Source organism: Phyllostomus discolor, chromosome 13 (assembly GCF_004126475.2).
Source record: "Phyllostomus discolor isolate MPI-MPIP mPhyDis1 chromosome 13, mPhyDis1.pri.v3, whole genome shotgun sequence".
Classification (NCBI taxonomy): domain Eukaryota; kingdom Metazoa; phylum Chordata; class Mammalia; order Chiroptera; family Phyllostomidae; genus Phyllostomus; species Phyllostomus discolor.
In genome coordinates this window covers 66,392,941-66,418,470 of record NC_040915.2, presented here as the reverse complement: position 1 = coordinate 66,418,470, position 25,530 = coordinate 66,392,941, and the positions used below count along the sequence as shown (strand labels likewise).

The window sequence follows — 25,530 nt, the reverse complement described above, 5'->3', positions numbered from 1 at the left end:
AGTTTCTTTAATCCTGGGGAAATCGAGATGTGAAGACAACTCATTTTTGTTGCCTCTTTATTCCCTTTATTCTTGCTTTACTGGAAATGCAGCTTTAGAGAGCTCACTTTTAACATCTAGAGGATTGTTTGGATGGAATACCTGGTTTCCTCTACTTTCCCCCGGGGAAGGACAGCAATACTCCGTGTTTACTGAACACTTGGTGCATTGCTTGTTCCAAGTTGTCCCAGAGCCTGTGCTAGGGGCTTTGCACAGGCAGCTTCATTTAACCTGCAGTGAAGACTTTGAGGTGAGTGCTCTGATCATCCCCTTAATGAATGAGGGCCCTGCGGCCTGCTAATATGACCAGTTTAGTGGGGAGACCTGATTAGAACCAAGGGAATGTGAGTGCAGAGCTCCTGGCTGGAGTTGTACCTCCCAGCGACCCGAGTAGCTTTGAGACACCCAAGTGTAGGCTGGATTTTGCAGCATAGACCTCTGATTTGCTTTTATCTGGGAGAATACTGTGGGTTAGGCCTATCTTCCGAATAACCTGCTGGTTCACTGTGGATTAATCATTTACGGTTAGGAAGATACTGACTGGTGCTGATTCTGAAGGAAGCCCGCAAGGTCTAGTCAACCCATTCAGTAAATCTCTCCCTCAACTCTGCTTGTGTCAAATATCGATGGAATGTCTACTCCGTGCTAATTGCCTTGTGCTGGGTGCTGTGATGAATACGTAAGGAGCAATATGTAAATTCCAATTTTAAAAAATTAACAATTTATTTTGGGAGGCAGAATTTTATTTGAAAGAGGTTGAAAATGAAAGATAATGTAACTGTTAAGTGATGTGATATGGTCTGTGAGTGCTTTAGGAGTTCAGATGAAAAAAAATGGTACCTAGAGCATGAAGGGAAGGGAGTCTGGGGTCGGTTTGGATTCACAAGGAGGAGGGTAGATTTGCCATTTTAGTAGACCAAGTGCGGTGCTGTTTCAGGAACTCAGAAGGGGTGGTTTAGTTAGTATTTACGAGAATAAAAGTCAAGCAGCAAACTTTTAGTGCCGATGCCAAGAAAATATTTCAGTGGGGGAAATAAAATGAACACATTTTTGAGAGATATAGAAAAATAGAAAACCGGGGAATTTTCATCTCTTTCACATTTAAATCATTGTTTTAACTTTTTATTTTGCAATAACTTCAGATGCACAGCAAGTTGCAAAACACAACACAACGTTTCAAAAGAGCGAAGCCCTTTAAAATTGTGAAAAAAATCTAATGCAAATTACTCTTAATTATCTTTGGTGCCTCTGGTAATCCTTAATCCAAAAGGATTCTTGTCAATGGTGGTGGTGGGGTGGGGGTGGAGGCAGCGATGCCAGTTTCTTGAGGCTGAAGTACTGAAACCACAGCTTCTTAGGAAAGGCAAGGAGCTGGGTCAGATGTTGGCCATGCGGCCGGAGAGGCAGGGACAGGCGCCGCCCTGTGCTCCTCCCTGGCTGGCCTTGGGTTGCTGCTAAGATAAAAATCAAACTTCTGCTCAGCAGGTGGTACAGAGTCCCTGTTCTCTGCTTCTCAGTGGGTTCTGCCGTCTGGACTCTTGCCTTGTTATAATTACTCATGAATTTAACCAAGTTAGGCCAGACACTGCCTGGCTACTCAAGTGAGTTCCTCTAACCGGCAGCACCCAGCAAGCTTCTTGCGGGATTCTGTTAGAAATGCGCACTGTCAGGCAGGACTCAGACTGGCGGAATCAGGCTCTTCTGCATTTAACACTCTTCGCAGGTGAGTACACATTTTGCTCTAGAAAAACAAAAAACAAACAAACACAACAGAACCCGAACACACAAAAACTTTTGCAATATTTTCCCCAGCAGCTCGGTACTTCCTTATATTTATATGTATCTAGTTGCTAAAGTGTTACTTCACAAAAGATTGGCATTTATATAAAAAAGATGTTGGTTTAGCTCAGGAAGCTGCAACATCGCCCCATGTGTGCTATGCAATCTTTCAGTGAGTTTGTTCCCCACTGTAAGAAAAGTGCTTACTTCTTCGGTTTTATGCATAACAATGGTACAAACAGACTACCATTCAACAGAAATTGTGGCTTTTTTCTCCTGTGAAATTCTTGACTAATGCTCTTCAATCTATGATTATGGAAGGGAATCCTGCCTTTTGATTATTTAAATGTAAATCCTTTAGAAAAAGAGAGAAGAGATTTAGGCCACCTGGGTTCTAGCTCAACTGCCTGGATAAATGACCTCTGCCACCTTGGGCAGTAAAAGCAGTGATTGATAACGGCCATTATTACTATTAATAAATGCTCGCTAATGCCAGGCCCTGGAACAAAAATAGCAATAATAATAACCCTTATTTATTGACTGTTTTATCATCTGTAAAGCACTCTGCTGAGCATTTTTATATAACCCTTCTCAATCCCAGAAGGGGGTTGGTATTATTATTATCTTCCTTTCAGAGTTGAGGAAGTTACAACTTTGTGATACTAAGAAGTTTGCCCAGGACCCACACACTCAGTAAGGGACTCCTGGCTAACCCAGAACCTGTAACTCCAGAGTGCTTTATCGCTCTCCTTAACAACTAACCTGTCTGGGCTCCGTTTATTCAAATGAACAAGGGACAGATTCGATGCATGTTTTTCTAGCTCCCGAGTACATTGAATTTACAAAATCCCTCTCTATGTAAGAATGCTGGCAAGTTGTTTAGCATTATACTGAGAAATTTGAACCTTATAATTTGGGCAATAAAACAAATGAAACTCCACCATGAAAATCACAATCAGACACAGTCTAAGAAGTTGTCTGATGGATTGGAGAGCTCGAAGGCAGCTGGGGTCCCTGGTCATTGTTTTCTCTCTGTATCTCTATTTATGGGGCTCTCAGTTTTTTTTGAGAGTTTCTTAACAGTCTATATCTAAACACCAGATTGCATCTGACATGCTTCACACTCTATGAGTCGAAAAGTAATTATTTAAAATTCCAGGCTCTTCAGGGACTTCTTTGGCAGCAGCCATTGGGTTGCAGTTGACATCTTTAGACCTGCAGCCCTTCCGGGGGTTTGATTTGGCCCATAATCTCATGTCATGACCTTTGCTACACCCGTCTTTGTGAAGCAGAGTGCTTAGCATTGTTTCTCTGCTTCTAGTTCCTTATTTTAAAAAGTCCTATTTTATGGAGCACCTATTATTAGTGTGGTAATAGAGTGCACCTGAAGGCCAACTGTGACACTTTGGTGAATGTCATTATTAAATATAGGGTTTGACCCTGGCTGGTGTGGCCCAGTGGATTGAGTGCCGACCTGAGAAAGAAAGGGTCATCGGTTTGAATCCCAGTCAGGGCACATGCCTGGGCTGCAGGCCAGCTCCCCAGTAGGGGCATGTGAAAGGCAACCACACACTGATGTTTCTTTCCCTCTCTTTCTCCCTTCCTCCCCCTCTCTCTACAAATAAGTAAATAAAATCTTTTAAAAAATAAATATAGGATTTGAAGAATAGCATTTGAAGTCAAGGCCACTTTCACTGTAAACCAGGTTATTAAATGTCACCTTTGGTCTTCTAAAAGATGTTCCTACACAAGAAAAAGTAGAATGTTGGCTTCTGAAGAGTTTCAGAGGCTAGGATTGACATCGTGTTTCTAACATTCCTGGTCACGTAAGAGGGGTAGGCTGTAAAGTGCAGCCTTAACGTTTAGGAGAAGCAGCACCAGTTTGCCTGTTTTGACAATGCCATTCCAGTGGCAGGAGGGCTAGGGGGTCTGTTTCCATGAGAAGGAAACATACACCAGCCTACGGGGCACTCCTCATTTCCTAATTGAGATGGTAGAGCAGACTAGAACCATTCTGCATTCCTTCTCCTCTTCTGGAGACATTAGTGAGTTACTCCTTCAGGAAGGGCAAGACAATACACCTTTGTGATATCATGATAACATGAATCCATTTTTGCTATTCCAGGAAAGATCAGTTGAGTATGTCAATTCATACAGAACTTGAAAGTGTTATGCTTAATTAGAAGATGGGGGCTGTTTAGAGAAACAGGAGATGGATATGAGTCACTTTCTGGCCTCTATTCAAGTGAAGGTGGGGGGTTAATTACCAGTAAGTTGGGGAGAAACAAGAGTGAGATGTTCACTGTACTGTGAGTTGCTGCTTTGTGAACTTAGCGAAGTTGGTGTAAGACACAGAAGTCAATAGCGCATAAATGAGAACATCACCTTTATTGGTCAGTTCCGGCTACTTAGAATAAGAAGCAATGTTTACTACTCTACTATTGGAATACTTGGTCAGGAAAATGAGCTTCTTGTAGGTTCAGGGATGAGAGAATTCATTTTTAATTGCTCTAAGCCATTTTTCTTTTCTACTTATTATAACCACAGAGTTTCCTTGGGGAAGTGAGGAATGTTCAGCTACCTAAATTTGATGCTAATCTGATTTAATGCTTAAGTTTGAGTTTTTGGAGAATTGGACTTGGTAGATTTTGTTGCACTGCCAGATCAAGGGAAACATCTACCGAAACGATCTGAAACATATAAATGGACTACTCGTGAAAAGTAGGAAGACAATAATGAATAAGAATAGACAAACACATCAATCTGGTCTATTCATTAGTTAGAGAAAAATACGATCCTTCTCATAGTTGACATGAAAGAAGTGTATCCTTGGGTTACATATGCACAAGGGTCATCACCAGTAATGACTCTTTATTTTTTTTATTTTTTTAAAGATTTTATTTATTTATTTTTGGTGGGGGGGGGGGAGAGAGAGAGAGAAACATCAATGTGAGGTTGCTGGGGGTTCTGGCCTGCAACCCAGGAATGTACCCTGGCTGGGAATCGAACCTGGGACACTGTGGTTCCCAGCCTGCGCTCAATCCACTGAGCTACGCCAGCCAGGGCGACTCTTTATTTTTTTGATCCAGATGGTTTTTCACTGTCTAGGATATATTCGAGTACTGAGGCATAACTCTTGCACACACTAACTCTGTTTCACATATAGACTCTCACCTTTAGTGCAATTCATAACTCAGGAGCAGAAATGGGCATATATACAGGAAGTACAAGGAACTTTGATAGGCACATTGTGAGGGTAACTACCAAAGAGAAAGATCAAAGATACTCATCTGGCTGCCTGGGAGGTTCAGAGAAAGCTTCTGGAAGGAGCTGATCCTCAGACCTGTAGCCCAACAGGAAGACAGTTCCTCCACCTGAAGCGCAGCAGAGCCAACCACTGACCACCGAGAGCTGCAGTGGAGGAATTAGAGTCACTGTCTTGCAGGGCACCGTGCGAGGAGAATGGGAAGAAAACAGAAGTCCCTGATGGCCTACTGTGGGGATGGGGGTACAGTTAAAGGAGTTAAGGGAACAAGTATGTGGGGGTGTTGGTGGGGCCAGTTTTCACTGGGGACCTTTGGAACTTGGTTATCCATAGTAAGGGGTTTCTGCTCCAGATCTTTCTGGACAGCAGGCACTTAGCTTCTAAAACGGTCTCACTTTTCCAGCTGTGGCTAGGTCGTGATCCTTTGGTTCTGTGGTGGGGAGCTGCGAGGCTTCGGGTCCGGTGCACCTGGAGGTCAGAATTCTCTCCTCTGGGCACGCTGCAGCTGTGTGACTTGCGGTCTTGGGTTGTTGTCTCCAAAAGGAAACTCAGGATCTTGGTTAAAAATGAGATGGGACCCTTTGGAACTGGTTCTGCAGGCATAGTTTGAGTTTCTAAACACAGATTGATACGACATTTATTTGGAAAGAAGAAACTAGGACTATCTGTTGCACAGTAAAGACCTTGCCTCGATGACGTGTGGCAGTATTGTCTTCAGTGTGGCAAAGGTGCTGGCTCTGGGAGCAAGTTTCCTTTAAACAATTAGTACTTTTGAAAGCCAAATTCTTTTTCTTCTGCATTCCAGGCCAAAAGGATATCCTTTTTGTCGTAAATTGATGACAATCTTAACTTGTTAATATTAGGAGAAAGGCTAATTGTGAATCTACTTATATTTTACTTTGCTTTCAAAGAGGGAAAAACCTTATCTACATTTTCTGTCACAGCATAATTGCACTTTTGTAGTCCTCCTGTGGGACTTTCACACCTACGATGTATTGGAGCCATGACTTTTGACCTATGAAACTAACATGAAGACGAAAGTGTAAGGTCAAGTTTAAAACCTGGTGCCTCTGTTGGAGGCAGTGTAAGTTTGGCTCTCTGTTATGGGTGGCAGTGTGTTATATGTATTCAAATGTAGGATGTACACATTCTTTGTCCCAACAATACCAATTTTACTCATTTAATGAGGATAGAAAATATTTTAGGAATTTTTCTTTCTTTTTTTTAAGATTTATTTATTTTTTTTTAGAGAGAGGGTAAAGGTGGGAGAAAGAAAGGGAAAGAAGCATTGATGTGCTAGAAAAGCATTGATTGGCTGGCTCTTGCATGCTCCCAACTGAGGACCTGTCTCAAAACCCAGGCATGCGCCCTGACTGGGAATCGAGCACTCAGTCCCCTGAGCCACACCAGCCAGGGCAGGAACTTGTCTAATAACAAGGAACTGGGGACAAACCAATTTTACAATAAAAGGCTCATTAAGAAAACAATAATAATACATACAATACTCAGCAATCATACTTTGATATGTACAAATATATTTGTTGACATAGAAAAATGTCTCCAGTGTTACAGCAAACATGAATGAAAGAATCAGCTTGCAAAACAGCATGCAGGGAATAAAACTGTGAATGTAAAATTATGATCAGATGTGTGTGTTACATCTGTATTTGTGTATAAAAGAATTAAAAATACCCTGAAGAATGCTAGACAAAATATTAGTACAATTATCTCTAAATGGTGGCATTTCAGGTGATTTTTGGCATTCGTTTTAGAATTTTCTGTACTTTTATTGTAATTTTTCAGTAAATGTATATTATTTTGGCAAAAATAATTATTTTCAAAAGAAAAATGTTCAAGTATAGTTTACTGAGTTGTTTACCTAAAGGCATAGTGCGTCCTTGAGGAGCACGTGATCCAAAAGGAAGACTGCGTGCATACTGACGTCCCCGTCACTCAGCGGGGCAGAGCGGATGGGAGCTGGAGGCCGCCACCATGAAGGTCCGTCCATCCTTCTGGGGTTGCCTGCCCTTCTGCTGCCCTGGCCTGGCCGCCCCCACCCCTCTGCTGCTCTTCATTCTGGGCACCACCGGATGGCCCCTGAAGAGGCCTGGGTAAAGGAAGCAGCAGCCTGCAGGTCCTGGCCCCACGGCAGGTGGTACACTCTAGAAGCTGTGGGTCGCATGCATGATGAAGAATAGAGCTCTCTCCCGAGTCCCACAGAAAACTAGTTCAAAATGCGTTATTGAATGGGAAACAGCCACACACACCACGTCGTTACCTTGTTTGCTCTCGGCAGAGGTTGCCCATTTCTGTCCCCAAACCCCAGGACCAGGAAGGCGGAGAGCACAGACCTAGAGTCAGGGCTCTGCTCTGCTGGCCAGTGGCCTTGGGAGTCTTTCTCGTCTGTAAAAAGGAGCTCCCGAGTGTGTGCAAGTTTTTTTAGCTCACACTCCTATGTTCAATGGTTCTCTGTATGCCACCAACCTACCAACACTGGTCTAGGATCTCAGCACAGAGAGTGAAGAAACAGACTAAACCCTTGCCCTGTAGAGGCTTAAATACTAATGCGGTGGGAGTGGGGGAGACAACAGCCCAGCAGCCTAGTGTAGAGTGGGGAGGGGGTGCTACTATGTACATGGAGTGGTGGCGAAGGCTTCTTTGATAAGTGACATTAATCAGGTAATGAATCGAGGGAAGCAGTGTTCACCTAGAAATGAACGGATCCCAGAAACCTGTTATTTCAAGTGGATCCTTAATCAGACCTGCAATCTATTGAGATTCTACAATCTGAAAACCAAGTGTTATTTACATCAGACCCACCTCTTACATTTTGTCTCATGAGACTCATTCATTCACTCACTCATTTAAAAAATATTTTATTTATTTATTCTTAGAGAGAAGTGAAAGGAGGGAGAAAGAGAAGGAGAGAAACATCGATGTGAGAGAGAAACATCAGTTGGTTGCCTCTCACATACACCCCAACTGGGGACTGAACCTGCAACCCAGGCATGTGCTCTGACCTGGAATAGGATCCTTTCGCTTTGTGGGATGATGCCTAATCAACAGAGGCACACCAGCCAGAGTTTAAAACATGACTTTTATTGTGCTCCATCGTCTGTCTGAAATTCCGGAGATACAAAAATGGGAAAGGCATGGTGTTGACCTTCAGATAGCTCAGAGTTTAGTGAGAGAGGCAAACAGAAACAGATGCTTATACAACAGTATGTTAGGCACAATGATGGCAATACACGTGGGGGATCTTGGAGAAGGGACAGCGAGCCCCAGCAGGGGTGAAGGGTGCTTTAGGAAGAATTCCTGGCAGCAAAATCTCTGAGGTGAGCCTGAAACCACGAGGAGTCGGGGTTCATTAGTCCTGAGGAGTAGCAGGGTGGCTGGCCTCTTTGTTGGAGGGCATCCCTGAGAAGCACAGGGGAGTGAGGAAGAGCACGGGCTACTTCAAAGAACAACAGGCGTGCCAGGAGTGGAGTTTGCATGGCGCATGGTGAGGGGTGGGCCAGGGTGGGGACACAGGTCCTGGAGGCCACGACAGGCCGGTCAAGAGCTTCCAGAGCAGAAAGCCACTTCAGATAATATTTATGATTCTGCCTGAGCCTTGCTGGTCCCGTGCAAGAAAATTAAACTCAGCTCTTTATGCCTCTATTACCAAGGATTCCAATCATTTCTACTTTGGGAGAATCCTATGGATGCTTCTGGGCTGGGGAGTAAGTCTTAAATCACACAGTTGTCGTGTATTTAGGTAATAAACAGTTAGAATGCCAAGACAAAATTGTCGGTCCAGCTCATGCTCAAGTAGCTGTCATGTGGGAGGGAATTCTCTTTGGCTCATGAGTCCAAAAAAAAAATCACCCAAACACTCCTTTTGCTTTTTCTGAAAGGGTTTACGTCTACAGCAGCTGTTCTGTGTCACAATCTACAAGTGGGAAAAGGGCGGGTTCTTTTTTTCTTTCTCCAAAAAGTAATAGAGCAGTAATCCATTTCTGTCCCAGAGTTATTTCCTGAGATGTGAGCCCAGGCAACTCCCTCTTTCCAGCTTCCTCCCTGGGCGAAGGGCTTTTCCCCAAGGGAAGTGTCCTTCACAGAACACCCGGCTTGGGCTTGGAGAACACAGCCAGCATGGGGCGTACCACATGCGGGGCTGCAGGTTTCCTGCCTCGTGCTGTCAACTGGAAAGAGAAAATATCTTTCCAGGGACCCTTTTTCCAAGCTCTGTGGAGTGTGGCTGTGAGGAGGGGGCTGTCTGGCTGGGGCCGAAACTCTTGGTACCTTTGAGCTGGGCTTCAGGACAAGTTGCCAGTTCCAAGAGCCCTTTCTCTTCCAGTTGTATAATTAGAGCAGCAATTCAGAGGGTCAAGGTCTTTAACTGCCTGTGGGAGTCTAGGAGTGGCTCCCAGGGCCTGCCACTCACACTTTGCCATGACTTCCTCTTCCCCATGCCAGCAGAACCAACTGACAGCTATTTTCCCCATAGTGTTGGTGAACTATTCATCACCTTATATCATAGTTATATGGGAGCCCATCTTCTTCCTTGGTTTCATCCTGAGCTGATAGAATGTAGGATCTGTATGAGAACAGGGATCTTTGTTTGCCAGTGTGACTCCAGTGCCCACACAGCACCTGGCGCATAGCAGGCACATAGTCATTATTGACCAAACCAGTTCACAAGTCCCTAACAAAGGGAGCCATCAGTGTGCTCTGGAATGAATGAATGAACCACTGAGGTCTGTGAGGACTCGCAGGATGTGTGGGGTGCTGGGGGTGGAAGCCCAGGGTGAGGTGGGGAGGGTGCTGGATGGCTTGCAGGAAGCAGCCCTTCCCAATCCCTGCGCAAGTGCCAGAGGTACAGGTTGTTGCCCTGTAGGGCCCTGGGGAGATGACCAACAGTTCCCAGGGGAATCTGGCCATGGGTAAGTCATCCTCGGTATGACACAATCCACGTTACCGTTTACGTCTTATCTATGGGTGGATCAAAAGCATTAGAGTGGGGGTGCATGAGTCATTAGGACTTCAAAACTTGACTTTAAGAATAAAAATAAGGAATGCGTTGGTACAAAGAAGTGAGGGGCTCCCTGAGATGACCCTTAGAAGGCATGGTGAGGACGAGCCACACTGACTTGTGCCGTACGCCCCTCAGTCTGACTTCACACTCAGGGCCCAGCGCGCGGCCTGGCAGCTGCTCACTATGTTTTTAGAAACAAACTCTGAATAGGTGACTGCAGATGCAGATGTCACCAGGTCCTTGGACTGGATGACTTGAATCTCTTTCCCGCTCCTCAGTGTTACCGCTGGGGGGTTCTCCCTGGGGGCCGTTTTGCTGCAGTGGTGATCAATTCCCTGAAAAACTAGGCACAAAATTATAATTAACACAGCCTTGTTAGTCTTAGTTACTTAATTTTTTTAATTAGCATTGCTTTGGTTGTTTGGGGGAGAAAAATTCTACTTTTCGGGAAAAAGATAAAGTTGTAGTTAAAAACCATAAACACAGTTCTCAGTTAGGATAGATATATCACCGAAGGTTTTCAGGGGACTTCTTTCAACCGTACGATGCCAGTGTCTCTGTGATGGTCGCTCGTAGTCGGTAGAATTCTATGTTGTGTCGCTGAGACTGTTTAACTGTATCGTTTGAATACATTTGATATGAAGGGAGGTAGGTTCATTGGCTAGCATACTGCTGATTGAGATGGTGAACCAGAACTACCAATTGAGCACGAGGTGCATGGTGCTCTTTACTTCTCTGCAGGTGGGTGAGGGCGTCACACGTCAGCAAGGAGGCGGGGCCAGCCCAGGCACACACAGACTGGGAGGCAGTTAAGCTGAAACTAAAATGTCACTTCCTAGCAATAGGAATTTGTCCTCTGAACGATAGGCCTGGGAATTTAACTTGCTAAATTATTCAAGAAAGACATTTTAAAAGTATATAATACTGAATTTATGAAAGCATGAGAAGTAATGCACTTTATAAGCATTTAAGTCAACAGAAGCGTCTGATAAATGATTTTCCTGATAACCCACAGCTCCCTGGAAAATCCCTTCATCCAAGACACTCCTCAAGCTTTCTTGTCATTAAGACTTTCAGTGGAGATAATAGCTCTCAACAAGAGTTATTTAATAGTCCTTCTCCTTTTTTCAAGATGAGTAATGTTTAATCCCTTTTCCAGGTCTTTTCTCTGTTTCTCTGGGTCTTGGATCCTGGCTGATATGTCTGTATGGAGGAGCCTTTTCATTCTTCTCTCCTAGCTTTTCTTTCTTTTTTTCCTTTACCAATCGGTGTATGCAACAATTGTGTGCTGAGTGCCAGCTGAGCGCCAGCTGTGTGCAAGGCTGGGCTGGGTGGAGGGAGGGTGATGTGTGGACGGGGTTGTTACTAAAAAAGACACACAAGACCTAGTTCCTGCCCAGAAACCCTACAAAAGGGTCTTTTTGGAAACTTTTCCACTGCTTGTTTTTCACATCCCTGGGAGGCTATTCATTCTGCATGCTCCTTTGCCATCGGGGGGGCTGGCTCTGTCTGGGGTCTGTCCCGCTGTCTGGTTGCTGGGGTGGTCACTTCATCTTTCTGAGTTTTGGGTTTTTCCCCTTCTAACACAAAGAGGTAAGTTTGAGGGTTCCCAGGGAGACACTGGTTCTGAGATTCAAACCTCTTGCTTCTAGCCCACACATCTGTGCATCCAGCGGCTCAGTGACCCCTCCTTCTCCCACACAGGTGCTGAAAAGAAGATGAGCTACTTTGTGGATTCTGCAGTGAGCGGCCCTGCCCCTTACTCAGCAGTGCGTCCTGCGGTGATGGTAAGTGGGCCCCTTCCAGGCCCTCCCCGCACCTCCCCTGCCGCCCCCCTCCCCTTGCTTCCTGCATCCTGGCCTGTCCTAGACTGAGGGGCCAGGGACCCAACCCCAAAGTCACAGTCAGCTTGGAATCTTGTGGAGGAGCTAGACTGTGAAATTATCTGTCTTTTTATCAGCACATAAAGTAAAAATCCAAGACTGATGGATTGGCTGAGAAAGGTTTTGCAGTGTTTGTCTTTCAGAGACTTTGACTTGAGCATGATTAACGGATAAAACCAGGTGATTTTTTTTTTACTGCTCAGTTCACTTGGTGAAGGTTTTTTACATATTGATGTACTTTACTCCTATTGTTAGCATAATTAAAATGATTCTTTTTTACCTTATACATAAAAACTAACGCAAGCTTTCTAATTACAGAGTTAGAAACTAGAAATGAAATGTGGTAAGTTCATAGGAAAATTTCATAAGTTGTAGAATAAGAGGAGGCAAAGAAACTTTAAAAGAGGGCCACATGAAGTTTCTTGCCCTTAGGGAAGAAGACTCACCGAAGTTATGTGCTGATCGGTAGAAATGCTTAGATAAATTTCTTATAAATTCACTGTGTGAGAGATCACGTAAGTCTCATTCATCAATTCCAATGTTAAAGGAAACTTTATTTTTTTTCAAGAATTTATTAATTTTTAGAGAAGGGAAGGGAGGGAGAAAGAGAGGTAGGGAAACATCAATGTGTGGTGGCCTCTCACATGATCCCCAACCAGGGGCCTGGCTGGCAACCTGGGCGTGTGCCCTGACTGGGCATTGAACTGGTGACCCTTTGGTTCACAGGCCAGCACTCAGTCCACTGAGCCACACCAGCCAGGGTAAATGAAACTTGAATATTAACAGATGTGTTATTCACTATTCTAAATTCTATGTTTTGTACAAAGATAGCCATTGTAAATGTTGATCTTCTTTTACTTACCATGGTCATGGACAGACAAGTGTACTGTTAACCCTTCCCAGTACATGCTTGGGTCTAAGTGGATACCAGTGCACCAGAGCTCTGCTCTGATTCCAGCCTTCGGCTGCCTGGCTTGAGGCCCTGCAGAGTCCCTAGCACCGGTCCCTTTAACTTAACCCTAACATCTCACTGCCTGTAGACTGAAGGATGTGTTGTGTATGGAAATTATTTTCTGTAATATTGAGAAAAGAATTGTATGTTTAAGTGATGAGTAACACATCTCTTTCCTGGCCTCTCTGTTACACATATTTCTTCTTATAAAATGGCTTCTGTTTTCATATAAACGCCATTCACTATTCTTAAAAAATTGGAGTTTATATCAGAACTACATTTTCAAACACACACACACATGCCCACCACAAGCCCATACCAAGAGTCAGTCAGGGTTGCTCAGGAGAATTTGCCTCCACAGGTAAAGGTCACGAAAGGGGCTGGAAAGGTCGCCAGGACCCGGATCTGCCTGTCCCCACAGGTTACTGTCTAAGGTTAGCACAAAGCACGTTGAGTTTTTCTTCAGGATGACATTGTAGAGATTTGTCAAAATAAATAAGAATATTGTGACATCAGGGCAAAATGTATCGAAGTTGACTTAGAAAAGGAGATTAAAAAACCAGTTTATGTTCATTCTCTTTACCAGTATAATCAAATTAAACAAGATTAACAACTTGTTGAAAATATCAGTGCCACATGAGCCTGTATTTATTTTGCTTTGGATACTGAAATAAAAAATACTTGTAATAAGTATATAAATTCCAGGCGTAATATTGAGTTATCTCAGACAAGGTATCTGAAAATCATATGAGATTAAAAAAACCAACATACTGAAAGTGCATCTATTTAACTAAAGACTGAACTGAACACACTGGATTTTTTAAATGCATTTGCAATGATTTCTACCAGTTTCAAAACAAAGAACCCATTTACCTCCGCCCCCAACAGCCATATATGATAAACATTACCAACGTGTGGGATCCTTTTTCACTACACATTTCAAGGTTGTTGGGCAAAAGCAGAAGGTTGGGTAAGAGACTGCCAAGTGACTGTCCCAGCACATTTACTCAGAACTTCTCCCTGCGCCTCGGTTTCTCCATCGCTAGAGCTAGTTAGGCAACGTTTGAGAACACAGAGCAAACAGAAAAGTCCTTTAACTGCTTCACATACACTCTCTCTATTGAAAATAAATTAGTAAATAACGTGCATTAATACAAACTCGGGTTCCGTAAACCAGCTCTCCAGCTATTCACCTTTACGCTGGGCTGTAATAACCAGTCAAAGAAATCTGTCAATTGCCTCCAAGATACAACCTTGGAATATTGGCCTTAGAGAAACCAACTAAGGTCCCACTTTCGAGCCCAACCTGAGATTTATTTCATGGAAGAGTGCGGCCTCACTCATTTTCCCAGACGAGGAAGTCACAGCCAAGGCAACAAATCTTCTCAGTTCCATGGGAGCCTCTTTGTCTAGAGCTCAACCTGTGATTCTTTCTTTCTTTATTTATTTATAGAGAGGGAAGGGAGGGAGAAAGAGAGAGAAACATCAATTTGCGGTTGCTGGGGGTCACGGCCTGCAACCCAGGCATGTACCCTGACTGGGAATCGAACCTGTGACACTTTGGTTCGTAGCCCACGCTCAATCCACTGAGCTACGCCAGCCAGGGCTCAACCTGTGATTCTTAACCCAACAATCCAAGTCCTTCTTTCTGCTCAGTGCCCTGGTCTCTGATTTACTTAGATTGGGCCACCAAGAAGAGAAACTCTGTCCCACGTCTGGGAAGTCTGAGGGGGAAAGAAAAACCATGAGGACAGCAGGTTTCTATCTGTGTAATTTTCCCCCAGGGGGTCCTTGGTGGTATTTCTGGTTGTCGAAACTTGGGGGATAGAGATGCTACTAGAGGCATCTGGAGGGTAGTGGCCAGGGATGTAGCTAGATGTCCCGTAATACACGGTACAGTGTCCCACAACAAAGAATTACCCAGCCCCACATTCCTGCAGTGGCAAGATTGAGAAGCCCTGACCTAGTGTAGCCACAGGCCAAGTTTGAAGGCAGGGTGGAACTGTGTGTACAGACTGGTTTAAACAGGTCTTTGTTACTTGTAAATTGTTGCTTGGGAAAGAGAAAACTTAAAAACGAATGAACAAACAAACATATAAAATGTGATTGTATTCATGTTATGAGGGGTTTTGCTTAGCATACTTGTTTAGTTGTGTAAGGATCAGTCTCTTGAATCGGGATAAGAATATTTTCTGGTCTTTGATGATTCCTAAATCTTGGATTCTTTCTTTGTAAGTTAGAGCTAGTGTTAGCATTATTTGTTCATTTGCTCCACTGGGAGAATGCTTAAAATAGTCCCAGCAACAGCTGTAAAATCGATGCCGCTGTTAGGTAACAGCCATTTCACACAGAACTCGGTTATCTACCTCAGGGTCAGCTTGTCCCAACCAGGACATGGTTTCCCTCTGGTAAGGACAGCCCTTCAACGGAGTGATGTCACAGCTGGGGAGGCAGAGAAACAACACTTCTGGAAGTGGTCTGCCCATTGTGTGGGTGGGGGGGGGATGAGCTGAACAGGGACTTATATGGGTCGTGTGCGAGGGACCCTTTTATTCAAGGGGAGGAAACGCTCCTTCCTGTTATGCTATCTCAGCATGCCTGTGCAGAGCCCTGGAAGCCCCTTGCTGTGCTGGTCCCTCATGCTCCCATGCGTCATGTCATCCTCTCCTTCACGTCATTGGGCCAGCAGAGCTGGGGGAGGACAGGAATGGGAGGGATGGGCCACTCCTAGTTTTGACCAAACATGTCCCCGTCCTTGGCTACATCACAAGCAAAGAGGACATGCGGAGGAGGTCCTTGGGGATTCATGACCCCTGGGGCCAAGAGAACTTTAGGAAGCACCTTGAACTGTCCAGAGGGAAGGAACAACACTGCCCACTCAGCTCCCCAGAGCTCAGGCCCTTGCTGATGCAGCAGTATGCTGGGGCCCAAGTGGCTTCCCAGAGTGTCCGACCAGCCAGAAGACGCTGATGCCCAAGAGGTGAAATAAATATTCCAAAGTGTTAGACTCCCCTAGGATGAGACTCCGGGCTTAGGGAACGTCCCTTGAAGTTTGAGGTGGGGTGATTGCATTAAAAACTTGGCATTCTTTCTAGATAAAATGCTCTTTGCTTATAAATGTGGTTAATATATGTATATTTGTATATATATTTAATATTTTATTTATTTATTTTTAGAGAGAGGATGGTAGGGAGAAAGAGTGAGAGAAACATCAATGTGTGGTTGCCACTTGAGCACCCCCCTACTGGGGACCTGGCCTGCAACCCAGACATGTGCCCTGACTGGGAATCAAACCAGTGACCCTTTGGTTTGCAGACCCGCGCTCAGTCCACTGAGCCACAAACTGCCCAACACAAAACATTTTTTGACTTGTAAATTTATTGTATGAAAGATTTTCCAAGTTGTATATCAGACACTTAATTGCTGTGATTGTACAGAGTATCATGACATGAAATCAGGGCTATTTCAGACATATGATCACTGAATCAATAGGAGGTGGGAATAGGTCCAAGTACATGCCAGAAGCCAGCTTGGAGGGGACGAAAGGGAGTCTGACAGCTACTGGCAGGTTTTAGGCATTGGCCTTCCTCCTTGCTGTGCAGCTCTCCGGGGACTTGAGGGGCTGCAGGTCTTCTGACTCTAGTGTGGTGCTGGCAGAGGAGAGTAGCTCAGCAGAGGGGAGTATCTGGCCACGGGGCTTAGCAAAGTACATTGCAAATGTAAGCTCCACACCCCTGCCCTCAGATACAGCTCCAGTTCACGGAGGTCTTTGAGGTTGACCATGGATTTTGCCAATTGTCATGGCTTGAGCAAATCATTTTTTGTACATGTTCTTTCTTCCTTCCATCATGGTGGATGGATGGATGGATGGATGGATGCACGCACACATAACTCTATTTCTGGCAGGAGGGAGACTGGCCTCATTCCTGCCCTTTTGCCCCAGGTGTTAGAAAGAGATTGCCTTCAGTGCTGGGTCAGGCGGCTGTGGAATGCAGCCTGGCCAATTATCATGGCAGGCACTGGGGCTTTGGAGTCAGAAAGACCTGATTGAAACTCGGGTCTGTTATCCCTAGCCATGTGAGCTTAGACACATTACTGAACTTCTCGGAGGCCCCGGGTCTTCCTCTGTGAAATCAATAGACATGAGGTCACTGTGATGGTTAAATGAGAAAATGCTTGTCCAGTGCCTGCCACAAAGATGACTTCAGTTACTTCCCTTTCCCTTGTTTTCACCGTCTCTCCTCCATTTTTCTCTGGACTTTATGATTTTGCCAGGTGGATACATGGAGGCAAGAGTAGAGGTGATTCCATTTATTGTCCATACAAGGGTGTTGCCAGGACAAGATGGGGCTACTGGGGGAACGATGGGGACATCCTTATTGAGAAACCTCCTTGCTTCATCACTGCCCTGCACTAGAAACAGCTCTCTTGCCACCAGATCGAAGTTCTCTTGTAATGAGCTGGTGGTTTACAACCCCATTGTGCAAGTAGACCTGGTTCTCTTATCTTGAGTAATTGCTGTTTAATTGGGCTGTCTGGGGAAGCAATGCCTTTCTTTCTTTTTGTTTGTTTGTTTGTTTGTTTCTTTCTTTCTTTCCTATTGAATTTATGGGGGTGACATTAGTTAACAAAATTATGTAAGTTTCAGTAATACGATTCTATAAAGCATCATCTGTACATTGAACTGTGTGTTCACCATGCCAAGTCAAGCCTCCTTCCATCACCATTTATCCCCCTTTTACCTTCTTCTTTCTCTCCCACCCCCTTTCCCTCTGGTCATCACCATACTGTTGTCTGTGTCTATGAGATATTTTTGGCTTAATTCATTTATCTCTTCACCCAGCTCCCCAACCCCACTTTCTTCTGACAGCTGTCAGTCTGTTCTCTGTGTGTATGAACATGCTTCTATTTTGTTCATTAGTTTATTTTGTTCATTAGATTCCACATTTAAGTGAAATCATATGGTACTTGTCTTTCTCTGACTGGCTTATTTCACTTAGCTAGCATAGTACTCTCCAGGTCCATCTATGCAGTCACAAAGGGTAAGAGTTCCTTCTTTTTTATGGCTGAGTAGTATTCCATTGTGTAAATGCAACACATCTTTTTATCCACTCATCTAGTGATGGACACTTGGGCTGTTTTCAAATCATGGCTATTGTAAATGATGCTGTTATGAACATAGGGGTTCATATATTCCTTCTGATTGGTGTTTCGGGATTCTTAGGGTATATTCCCAGAAGTAGAATTGCTGGGTCATAAAACAGTTTCATTTTTAATATTTTGAGGTAACCCCATACTCCTTTGCACAGTGCCTGCTTTTTCACAGCAAAGGAAACCATCAACAAAATGAACAGATAACCCACTGAATGGGAGAACAAATTTGCCAATGATACATCTGATAAGGGATTAATATCCAACAGTTATAAGTAACGTATAAAACTCAACACTGACCCCCCAAGCAATGTAATTAAAAAATGGGCAGAGGACCTGAATAGACACTTCTCCAAAGAGGACAAACAGATGGCCAATAGACATGGAAAGATGCTGAATGTCACTAGTCACCAGAGAGATGCAAATTAAAAGCACAGTGAGATATCACCTCACGTCCGTCATAATGGCAACCATCAATAAATCCACAAACAACAAGTGCTGGCGAGGACATGGAGAAAGGGGACCCTTGTGCACCATTGGTGGGAAAGCAATGCCCTTCTTACCAGGAGCTGTTCGCACACTCTTCGCCTCCTCCCCACGTGGCCCAGCATCTGAGCCTTTGAGTGCCCAGAGGGGTCTGTGGTGCCCCTCCCTGCACTTCTTTGGACCTGCCTGTGCGTGTCAGTACGAAGCTTAACACAGATGCCCTTTCCTGCTCTCTGGGAATCCTAAAGAGTGATGGGTGAGGTATTCAGGATGAGAGAAGTAGGAATGAACAACAACAACAGCAACAAAAACCCCCAAAACAAAAAACAAACTTGAATGTCAATGAAAACTGAAAAAGACATTTTTTCCTTGTTGTCTGGGATGGCAATGAGTTTACTCCTGGACAGATTGCTGGAACATAATGTTTAAGGAGATTATTTATGGCCATGGCTCTTAGTGGTAGAAGATTTGAAGAAAAAAAGTGATAATGTACATATCTTTTCCAGCATCCTAGGAAGTGGGGTTTTTCTTAGATGTTGGGTGCAGTCAGCACAGTCCATAGACTTTCAGAGCCACACTACAACCCAGATTCCATATAGCAGGAAATTAAAGCTAAAAAGTTACCTAAGTTGCCTGGGTTTACAAAGCGGGCAAGAGGTGAGGGGTGGCCCAGCTCTCCTGACTCTACTTACCACCGAATTCATCTTAGTTTCTTTGTGGCTATGCTGTGATATGTAAGAACTTAGAGCAGACTTTCATTCACACATTTATATGCCTTGGTCTACCCTGATTTAGGAAAAAACCAAAACTCCATTTCGGAGTTACTGCCTAGTCTTTTAGCCACAGTGCGTTCTCCCACTCACGTCCTGAGTGAAATCAGAGCCAGCCTCCCCTTCCATCGCCCCACAGTGGGGCGCCTGGCGCTGTATGCCCTGGAGTCACCGGGGTCTGAAGGCTCCACATTCAGTGAGCAGAAGCTGATAAATACACCATCTCACCAGAGGTCTCTCAGCAAGTGGCAAGTCCAGGTGCCCAGGTTGGTCTGAGGTTCAGAGCCCTGGGCAGCGTCCAGCGCCGACCATCAGCCAGGTGTCACTGGTGCCCGCTGCTGCAAGGGGAGAGGGTTGTGGTCTCAGGCCGTCGGGAGGAGCTGCGGGCTGCTCACACTACCACGGATGCCCCAGTGCCAGCCTCAGCCGTGGCCCACGAAGAAGCCAAGTATGGCTGAAGCCAAGACCAGAATTCTGTATTCTCATCTCTGCAGCATTCTCTCTGCATTTTAGATTTTTTTTGGTTTGTTTTTCTGAAACCTGCAGTGTTCCCTTCAAATCTATCCTTTCACCAAGGCCCAAGTCCATCACTCTTATTGTTTTAAAAAGAATTTCCTGGCCTTGAGGCTAAAATTAACTTGCCCTTTGAGAGTTTCCTATTTTGTCTGTTCCTGCCTCTCCCGATGGTGAACCACCCTAAGCCCCCTCCTCCTTGCTAGGAGCACGCGGGCGGGCTAAGCCCTAAGCTAAGGAGCAGTTCTGTGTGTCCTTCCTGCCTTCTAACTCTCCAGTGATTAGGATCAGGATCAACGTGCCTGCCAGAGGCAGACGTGCCCAATGTCCTGCTGACCACCAGAGATGCTCTGCCCTGAAATTGTCAGCATGGCCCAAGGGCTTCTCTGTGACATGTCGGCCAATCTGTGACAGGAGGCACTAGGTTGTCTACCATCTTCTGTGGAGGAGCAAGCCCAGGCTTGATTAGAGGTCTGCAGAGTTTCCAGCCCAGGGTGGAGGGGTGACTGCGTGCTATGGGGTGAAAGGTTTTAAGTCGAGAAGTTGTCCACTTGCGTGAACTTTTATTGAGCAGCTACTGTGTAATGACCTCTACAACTGTTCAGCAGCCACGAACTTCCTAAGCGTCGCTGTTGTCTATGGAAAAGTAGGGACTGTGGGGTCAAAATCATGTCTGAGTATGGTTTCAGGGAAGAATGGAGACCCACCAATTGAAGGCTTTAATACATTTTAAGGGGACATTGTAGGCCATGAATCCAAATGAAGACCACGACAAATTTTGGCTCCATAGGCTTTTCCACCCTAGGGTAGTTCTGTCTCAAACAGAGGCTGTCTGTCAGTCACAAGGTCAGGAGAAAGAATGTGAATGGATCAGCAAAAAGGAGGCTTGACACTGGAAAGGAATTTGGATATCATTGAGGAAAACCTCCTTGGGGAGCAAAAGTCACAGAGGTTAAGGGACAGGCTAGAGGCGCCACAGCTCCTTGGGGCAGAGCAGGACTTGAATCTAAGCTTCCTGATTCCAAACCTCCGTCTTCCTGACAGAGCACGTGAACATCTGTGAATTAACTGGAGTAGCACAGTTACCCCAGGATGGCAAACACGCATGCCCACCCAGCTTTGCCTTTGCGTGTACTTTTTTTTTAATTTAAAGCAGCAGCTTCTATAAATATTTATTGTGTTTCCTATGTTTATGGCTCTGTAGTGAGGCTAAAACCTAGGATTCTGTGGTCAGTCAAGGAAAGACAGATTTGCTCGCACGGAGTCTGGGCACTGAGTAACACATACAGGGTGGGCCAAAGGAGGTTTACGTTTGTGAGGACACAAAACACAGAGTTTATCCATGTATTATTATTTATTAATTAGTGCACAGTTTTCCACACAAACAGCTGTAACCCACTGTTGCCCCGCCCCGTACAGAAGAATAGGAAGGACGTAGATAAGAAGCAGACACCTGGACATTTAAGACTGTTTGGCTAAAGAGAAGCACACTTAGAGAAGGTCACACATACTCTCACAGATAGGCGGGCTTCCCATGTTTACAGTTCATGGTGTCAAAGCATTCCCTTGTTCACTGTTTTCTAAGCTGGGACATCTTTGGGGGACAGAGAGAAGGAAGACTGTGAGCAAAGCAGTGGCTGTGAGTTTTGGCAGGGCACAGACAGGGAAGGTGAAGCTTTGTCCTGAAGAGAAAGCCAAGCTCGAGGTCGCTGGCTCCGAAGCGCTGAGAGGTGGAGCTGGGCAAACGGGAGAAGTAGACGAGACCTTACCTGGCAGAGGGGTGCCGGTGTGGTGCTGGCTCACCTTTAAAGCCGAGCAGGGATAGGCCTGTGTCCACTGTCCCGAGAGTTGCCAGACTTTCAGGGCTTCGTTTCATTTGTCTCTGGGATCAGAAGGGGTAAGCGTTTAGGCTGCAGGCTGGTGTCCCTGAGGACAGGGAGAGGACAGGGAGAGGACAGGGAGAGCCGTGCTCTTCACCAGGTGGCTCAGCACTGAGTTCGATGGTGAGACAAAGGTGGGTGCTTCCCTGGGTGTCCGGGGGAGCCATCACCACTAGCCTGCCTGGCCCCTACCCTTTTCTTCACGTCCACTTGTCAGCCACCTCTGGTCCTGAAGCTGCCCTTGGCCTCCATGACCCTGTAGGTTTTCTTATTCTCCTTCCTCTATCTTTACTTGGTCCTTTTTGGTTGTTTTCTCCCAACTGATCCTCTTAATTGTAGGCAACTTTATAGGCTCCTTTTTGATCCTTTCTCTTTCATTTTAACTGCCATTTTCCTTGACGCAGTCCTCTAACTGGATCCTTCATGCTGCCTACGTCTAACTCTGTCTACCTTCTCCTGTTGGCTCCTAGCACGCAGGCACCTTAGGGACACCTCCACCACGGTGCTGGCCATCACTGCACCCTCGTTTAGTGCCCAGCCTCACCACTTTCTCATTATAGAAGCAAGCAACCTGAGCATTATCTTGGATTCACCCCCTCCTTTCCTCATCTATCAATCATGAAGTCACAGTGGCTTTTCCTTTGAAACATACCTTCTATTTCCGGTTTGCTCTTGACCTCTGCCCTCATGACTCTAACATGAGTCTCCTTATCCCCAGACCCCCACTCAGCACTGGAGCTCAAGGGGGACCAGTGAAGCATTCACAAGGGGCAGAATTTAAGGGGTGCCTTATCGAGCTCAAATATCTTTAGCTCGATATTTGAATTACTACAAATTCAGTAATCGAGCTAAATGGTATCTTAACTTAATGCAGTATTTTTTAAAAATTAAAATTCATGCAAAATTATGATTTCAAAATAAAGGTAAGTTTGGATTAGTAGTGCCGGTGTTCCTTTTTGGCCTCACTCTCCAGTGTGGCTCTGCTGGGCACTGCCCCTGCCTATGTCAGCCTCCCCACCTTCCTGCCCAGTCCATCAGAGGAGCTTTCTAGAACATACTGATTCTCCCTGTCACTTCCTTTAATACAACCTCCAGTGCCTTACTCCTGAAGCCAAACTCCTGCCTGGTACGCACAGCCCTCAATGCGGTGACCTTCCCTATCTCTTCAGCTTTCATCCATCCCTGTCGCTTGCATTCGGAGCGTCCTCACTGCCCCCAGAGCCCAGCTTTCCTTCGTGCGTCACGGCCAGACAGCGCAGTCTTCATCTCCGTCTCACTTCTCCGAGTCTTCCTTATTCTTCCTTACATAACTGTTGTGCATGATCCTTTTTACTGTTAGCTATGTCATCGTCGTCTTCTGTTACTCTCCAGGACCTTCACCAAATGGTTTAGGCTCCATATGACTCAACCTTTCAGTTATTACCTTAATCTTCTTTCTCCAGGGAGTCTCACCTGCTGCTGCACGCCGCCCCCTACACATCAGCTCTGAAGCCGCCACAGCCCCTCAGTGTAATTTCCTGTTTAATTGTCTGTATGCACCTAAGGATAAAGTTTGCTTCTTGCTCGTGTTGTGCTTTTAGCATCTGACATAGTACTTGGCATGACACAGAATTGTTCCGTGAAAGCACATGGCCGTAATTCATCTACTAGCTATCATGCAGCAACGGCTGCCCTTCTCCAGCAGTGGCTGCTAAAGCCACACAAACCCCACGTTGCACAGATAGGAGAGAAGAGCCTGAAATCATGTAGACCCGGGTTAGAATTCTATGTCCATGATGTTATTAGCTGTGTGGCCTTTGGAGATGTAATTTCATGTTACAGCCTCGGGTTGCTCTTCATTAAAATGGAGATAAGAAGTACCAGTCTTGCACAATTATGATTGAGGATTAAAAGTGACAATTTCTGCACATGCTCAGCATATCATTTAGCATAAAGTGGATGTGGGATGTGCATTAGTTTCTCTTTAGAGCCACCTGTGGGATGAGAGGGTGAGGGCCTATCAGATGGTTTCCTTCAAACTGACAGAGACTGGGAGTCGTGAAGTCCCCTCCAGTAGCAGCCAGGAAAGGAAGGTGTCCACGAAGAGACTGGGACCTGTTTTGGGTGGTACCTTTGTAAAAGCAATGAGGTGGGGGCTGTGTTGCCTAGATTTTCTGTTGCCAAGGTGAGAACTTGCTTCTTTCTCCTCAACTGAGACAGTTTCATAATGAATTGGCACTGGCTATGTGGTTCTCTTGCGTACACATGTTATTTTCATACCCTATGAAATAGTATTAGTATTAGGTCAGTTTGTGAAATGTCTTATAAACTGGCAGGTGTGTAAGTGACAGAGGTCATGGTGCTTCCAGGAGCATCAGCAAGCAAAGATGTTTGTGGTTTGTGGTAGGCTTGGTGCCTTATCTCCTCGCTCTTAAAAAATAGGGTCCTCTGGATCCACCGAGGATGGCTAGAAACGAAGTATGCCTTGAAACGAAGTATGCCTTAAAAAATAGAGCTCCATTTATAAAATATAAATGGACTATCACTGACAACAGAGCCTGGTTGGGGGAAGGACAGACTGTGCAAAAGACCGGCTATGTAAACTCAGGCTGGTGATGCACATGGTTGTTAGTCAAAGACTGGGAGTTGACTCACCACGCAGCTGCGTTGTCATTGCCCAGATCTGCAATGTCACTGTTTTCTCCCTAATACACTACCTCCTGCTGCCTTCCCCCTCTCCCCCGCACACTGATCCAGCTCATCTTCCTTCAGTGACTCTGTGCACACTACACCTTGCCAATAAGGGGTCTTCTTTTGGCAGGGAGGGTTCAAGTTTTGAATCTGAATTCAAGTTCCTAGGTTCCTACCATCCTAGCAGGGCCTGTGACAAACTACCTACTGGCCATCTACGCGGGTCCTACTTGCACAATACTGCCTACGGCCACCTTACCAAGGTCTGGTTTGTGCAAGCCAGGCACTTATTGTCCCCAAAGGAGACAGGGACAGGCAACTCAGAGTCTTCTTTTATATCATTTAAAATGAAAATTCCTCCTTCAAAATCATATTCCTACAACGCTGATACTTGACATTGAGTTCTGAGAAAGACTCTAAAGAATTATAAAAAGACGAGGATAGATAGATATCAAGAGCACACAGAGAGTGTAGAAAATGCATTTCAAATGGATTTGTTGCAAAGTATTATTGAATTCCTAGTATTCTTGGGGATTCAAAAGAAAACCTTAGTATTGCTTTAGGAATTTACAATAGTAAAAATACAATGTCAGCAAGAATAGTTTTTTAAGACAGCATTAAGGAAATGGGTTTCATAGAGTGTTCTTATTGACAATTTCCCTGAATCTCTTGGCCCCCAAAATAAACAGCCAGCAGAATTGTCATTGCTTCTTTTACATTCTGTGGTTCTCACCAGAACCTCCTGGTAACAGAAGGCCAAGCAGCCTCCGATATACAATAACTTAAAATAACTCCATTCAGTCCCAAGGGTGTTACTGTTTACAGTCTCAGCACCTTTAGCTCAGTTGGCAGAGGAAGAAGTTAGAGGGTCTCCCTGAGGGCTTGCAAGCTACTCTTCAGGGGTGAGACTGCCACCAGCGGAATTACACTGATTAATTAGCACCTTCACATTAGTAAATTTAATCCCATCACATTCTAGCAGAGTTTGGTTTTCTTTTCTTTTTTTAATTAATATTTTACTGTTTATGTTATTAGAGTCATCTCAGTTTTCCCCTCTTCATCCCTGTCCACCCAGCCTGCCTCCCACTTCCATAGTCACTCCCCACGCTGTCGTCCTTGCTCATG

At 45.1% G+C, this 25,530-nt stretch overlaps 1 protein-coding gene across 2 annotated transcripts in view; it reads left to right on the top strand.

Annotated features, from left to right (window-relative positions):
- ETS1 (ETS proto-oncogene 1, transcription factor) overlaps window positions 1–25,530 on the top strand; it is a 128,505-nt gene that overhangs the window by 2,341 nt on the left and 100,634 nt on the right. For both annotated transcript variants that reach the window (XM_036014156.1, XM_028527416.2), the window contains exon 2: window positions 11,805–11,887. In XM_036014156.1, coding sequence (XP_035870049.1) covers window positions 11,819–11,887 — 69 coding nt within the window. In that variant the 5' untranslated portion in view covers window positions 11,805–11,818. The remainder of the gene's footprint in view (window positions 1–11,804; window positions 11,888–25,530) is intronic.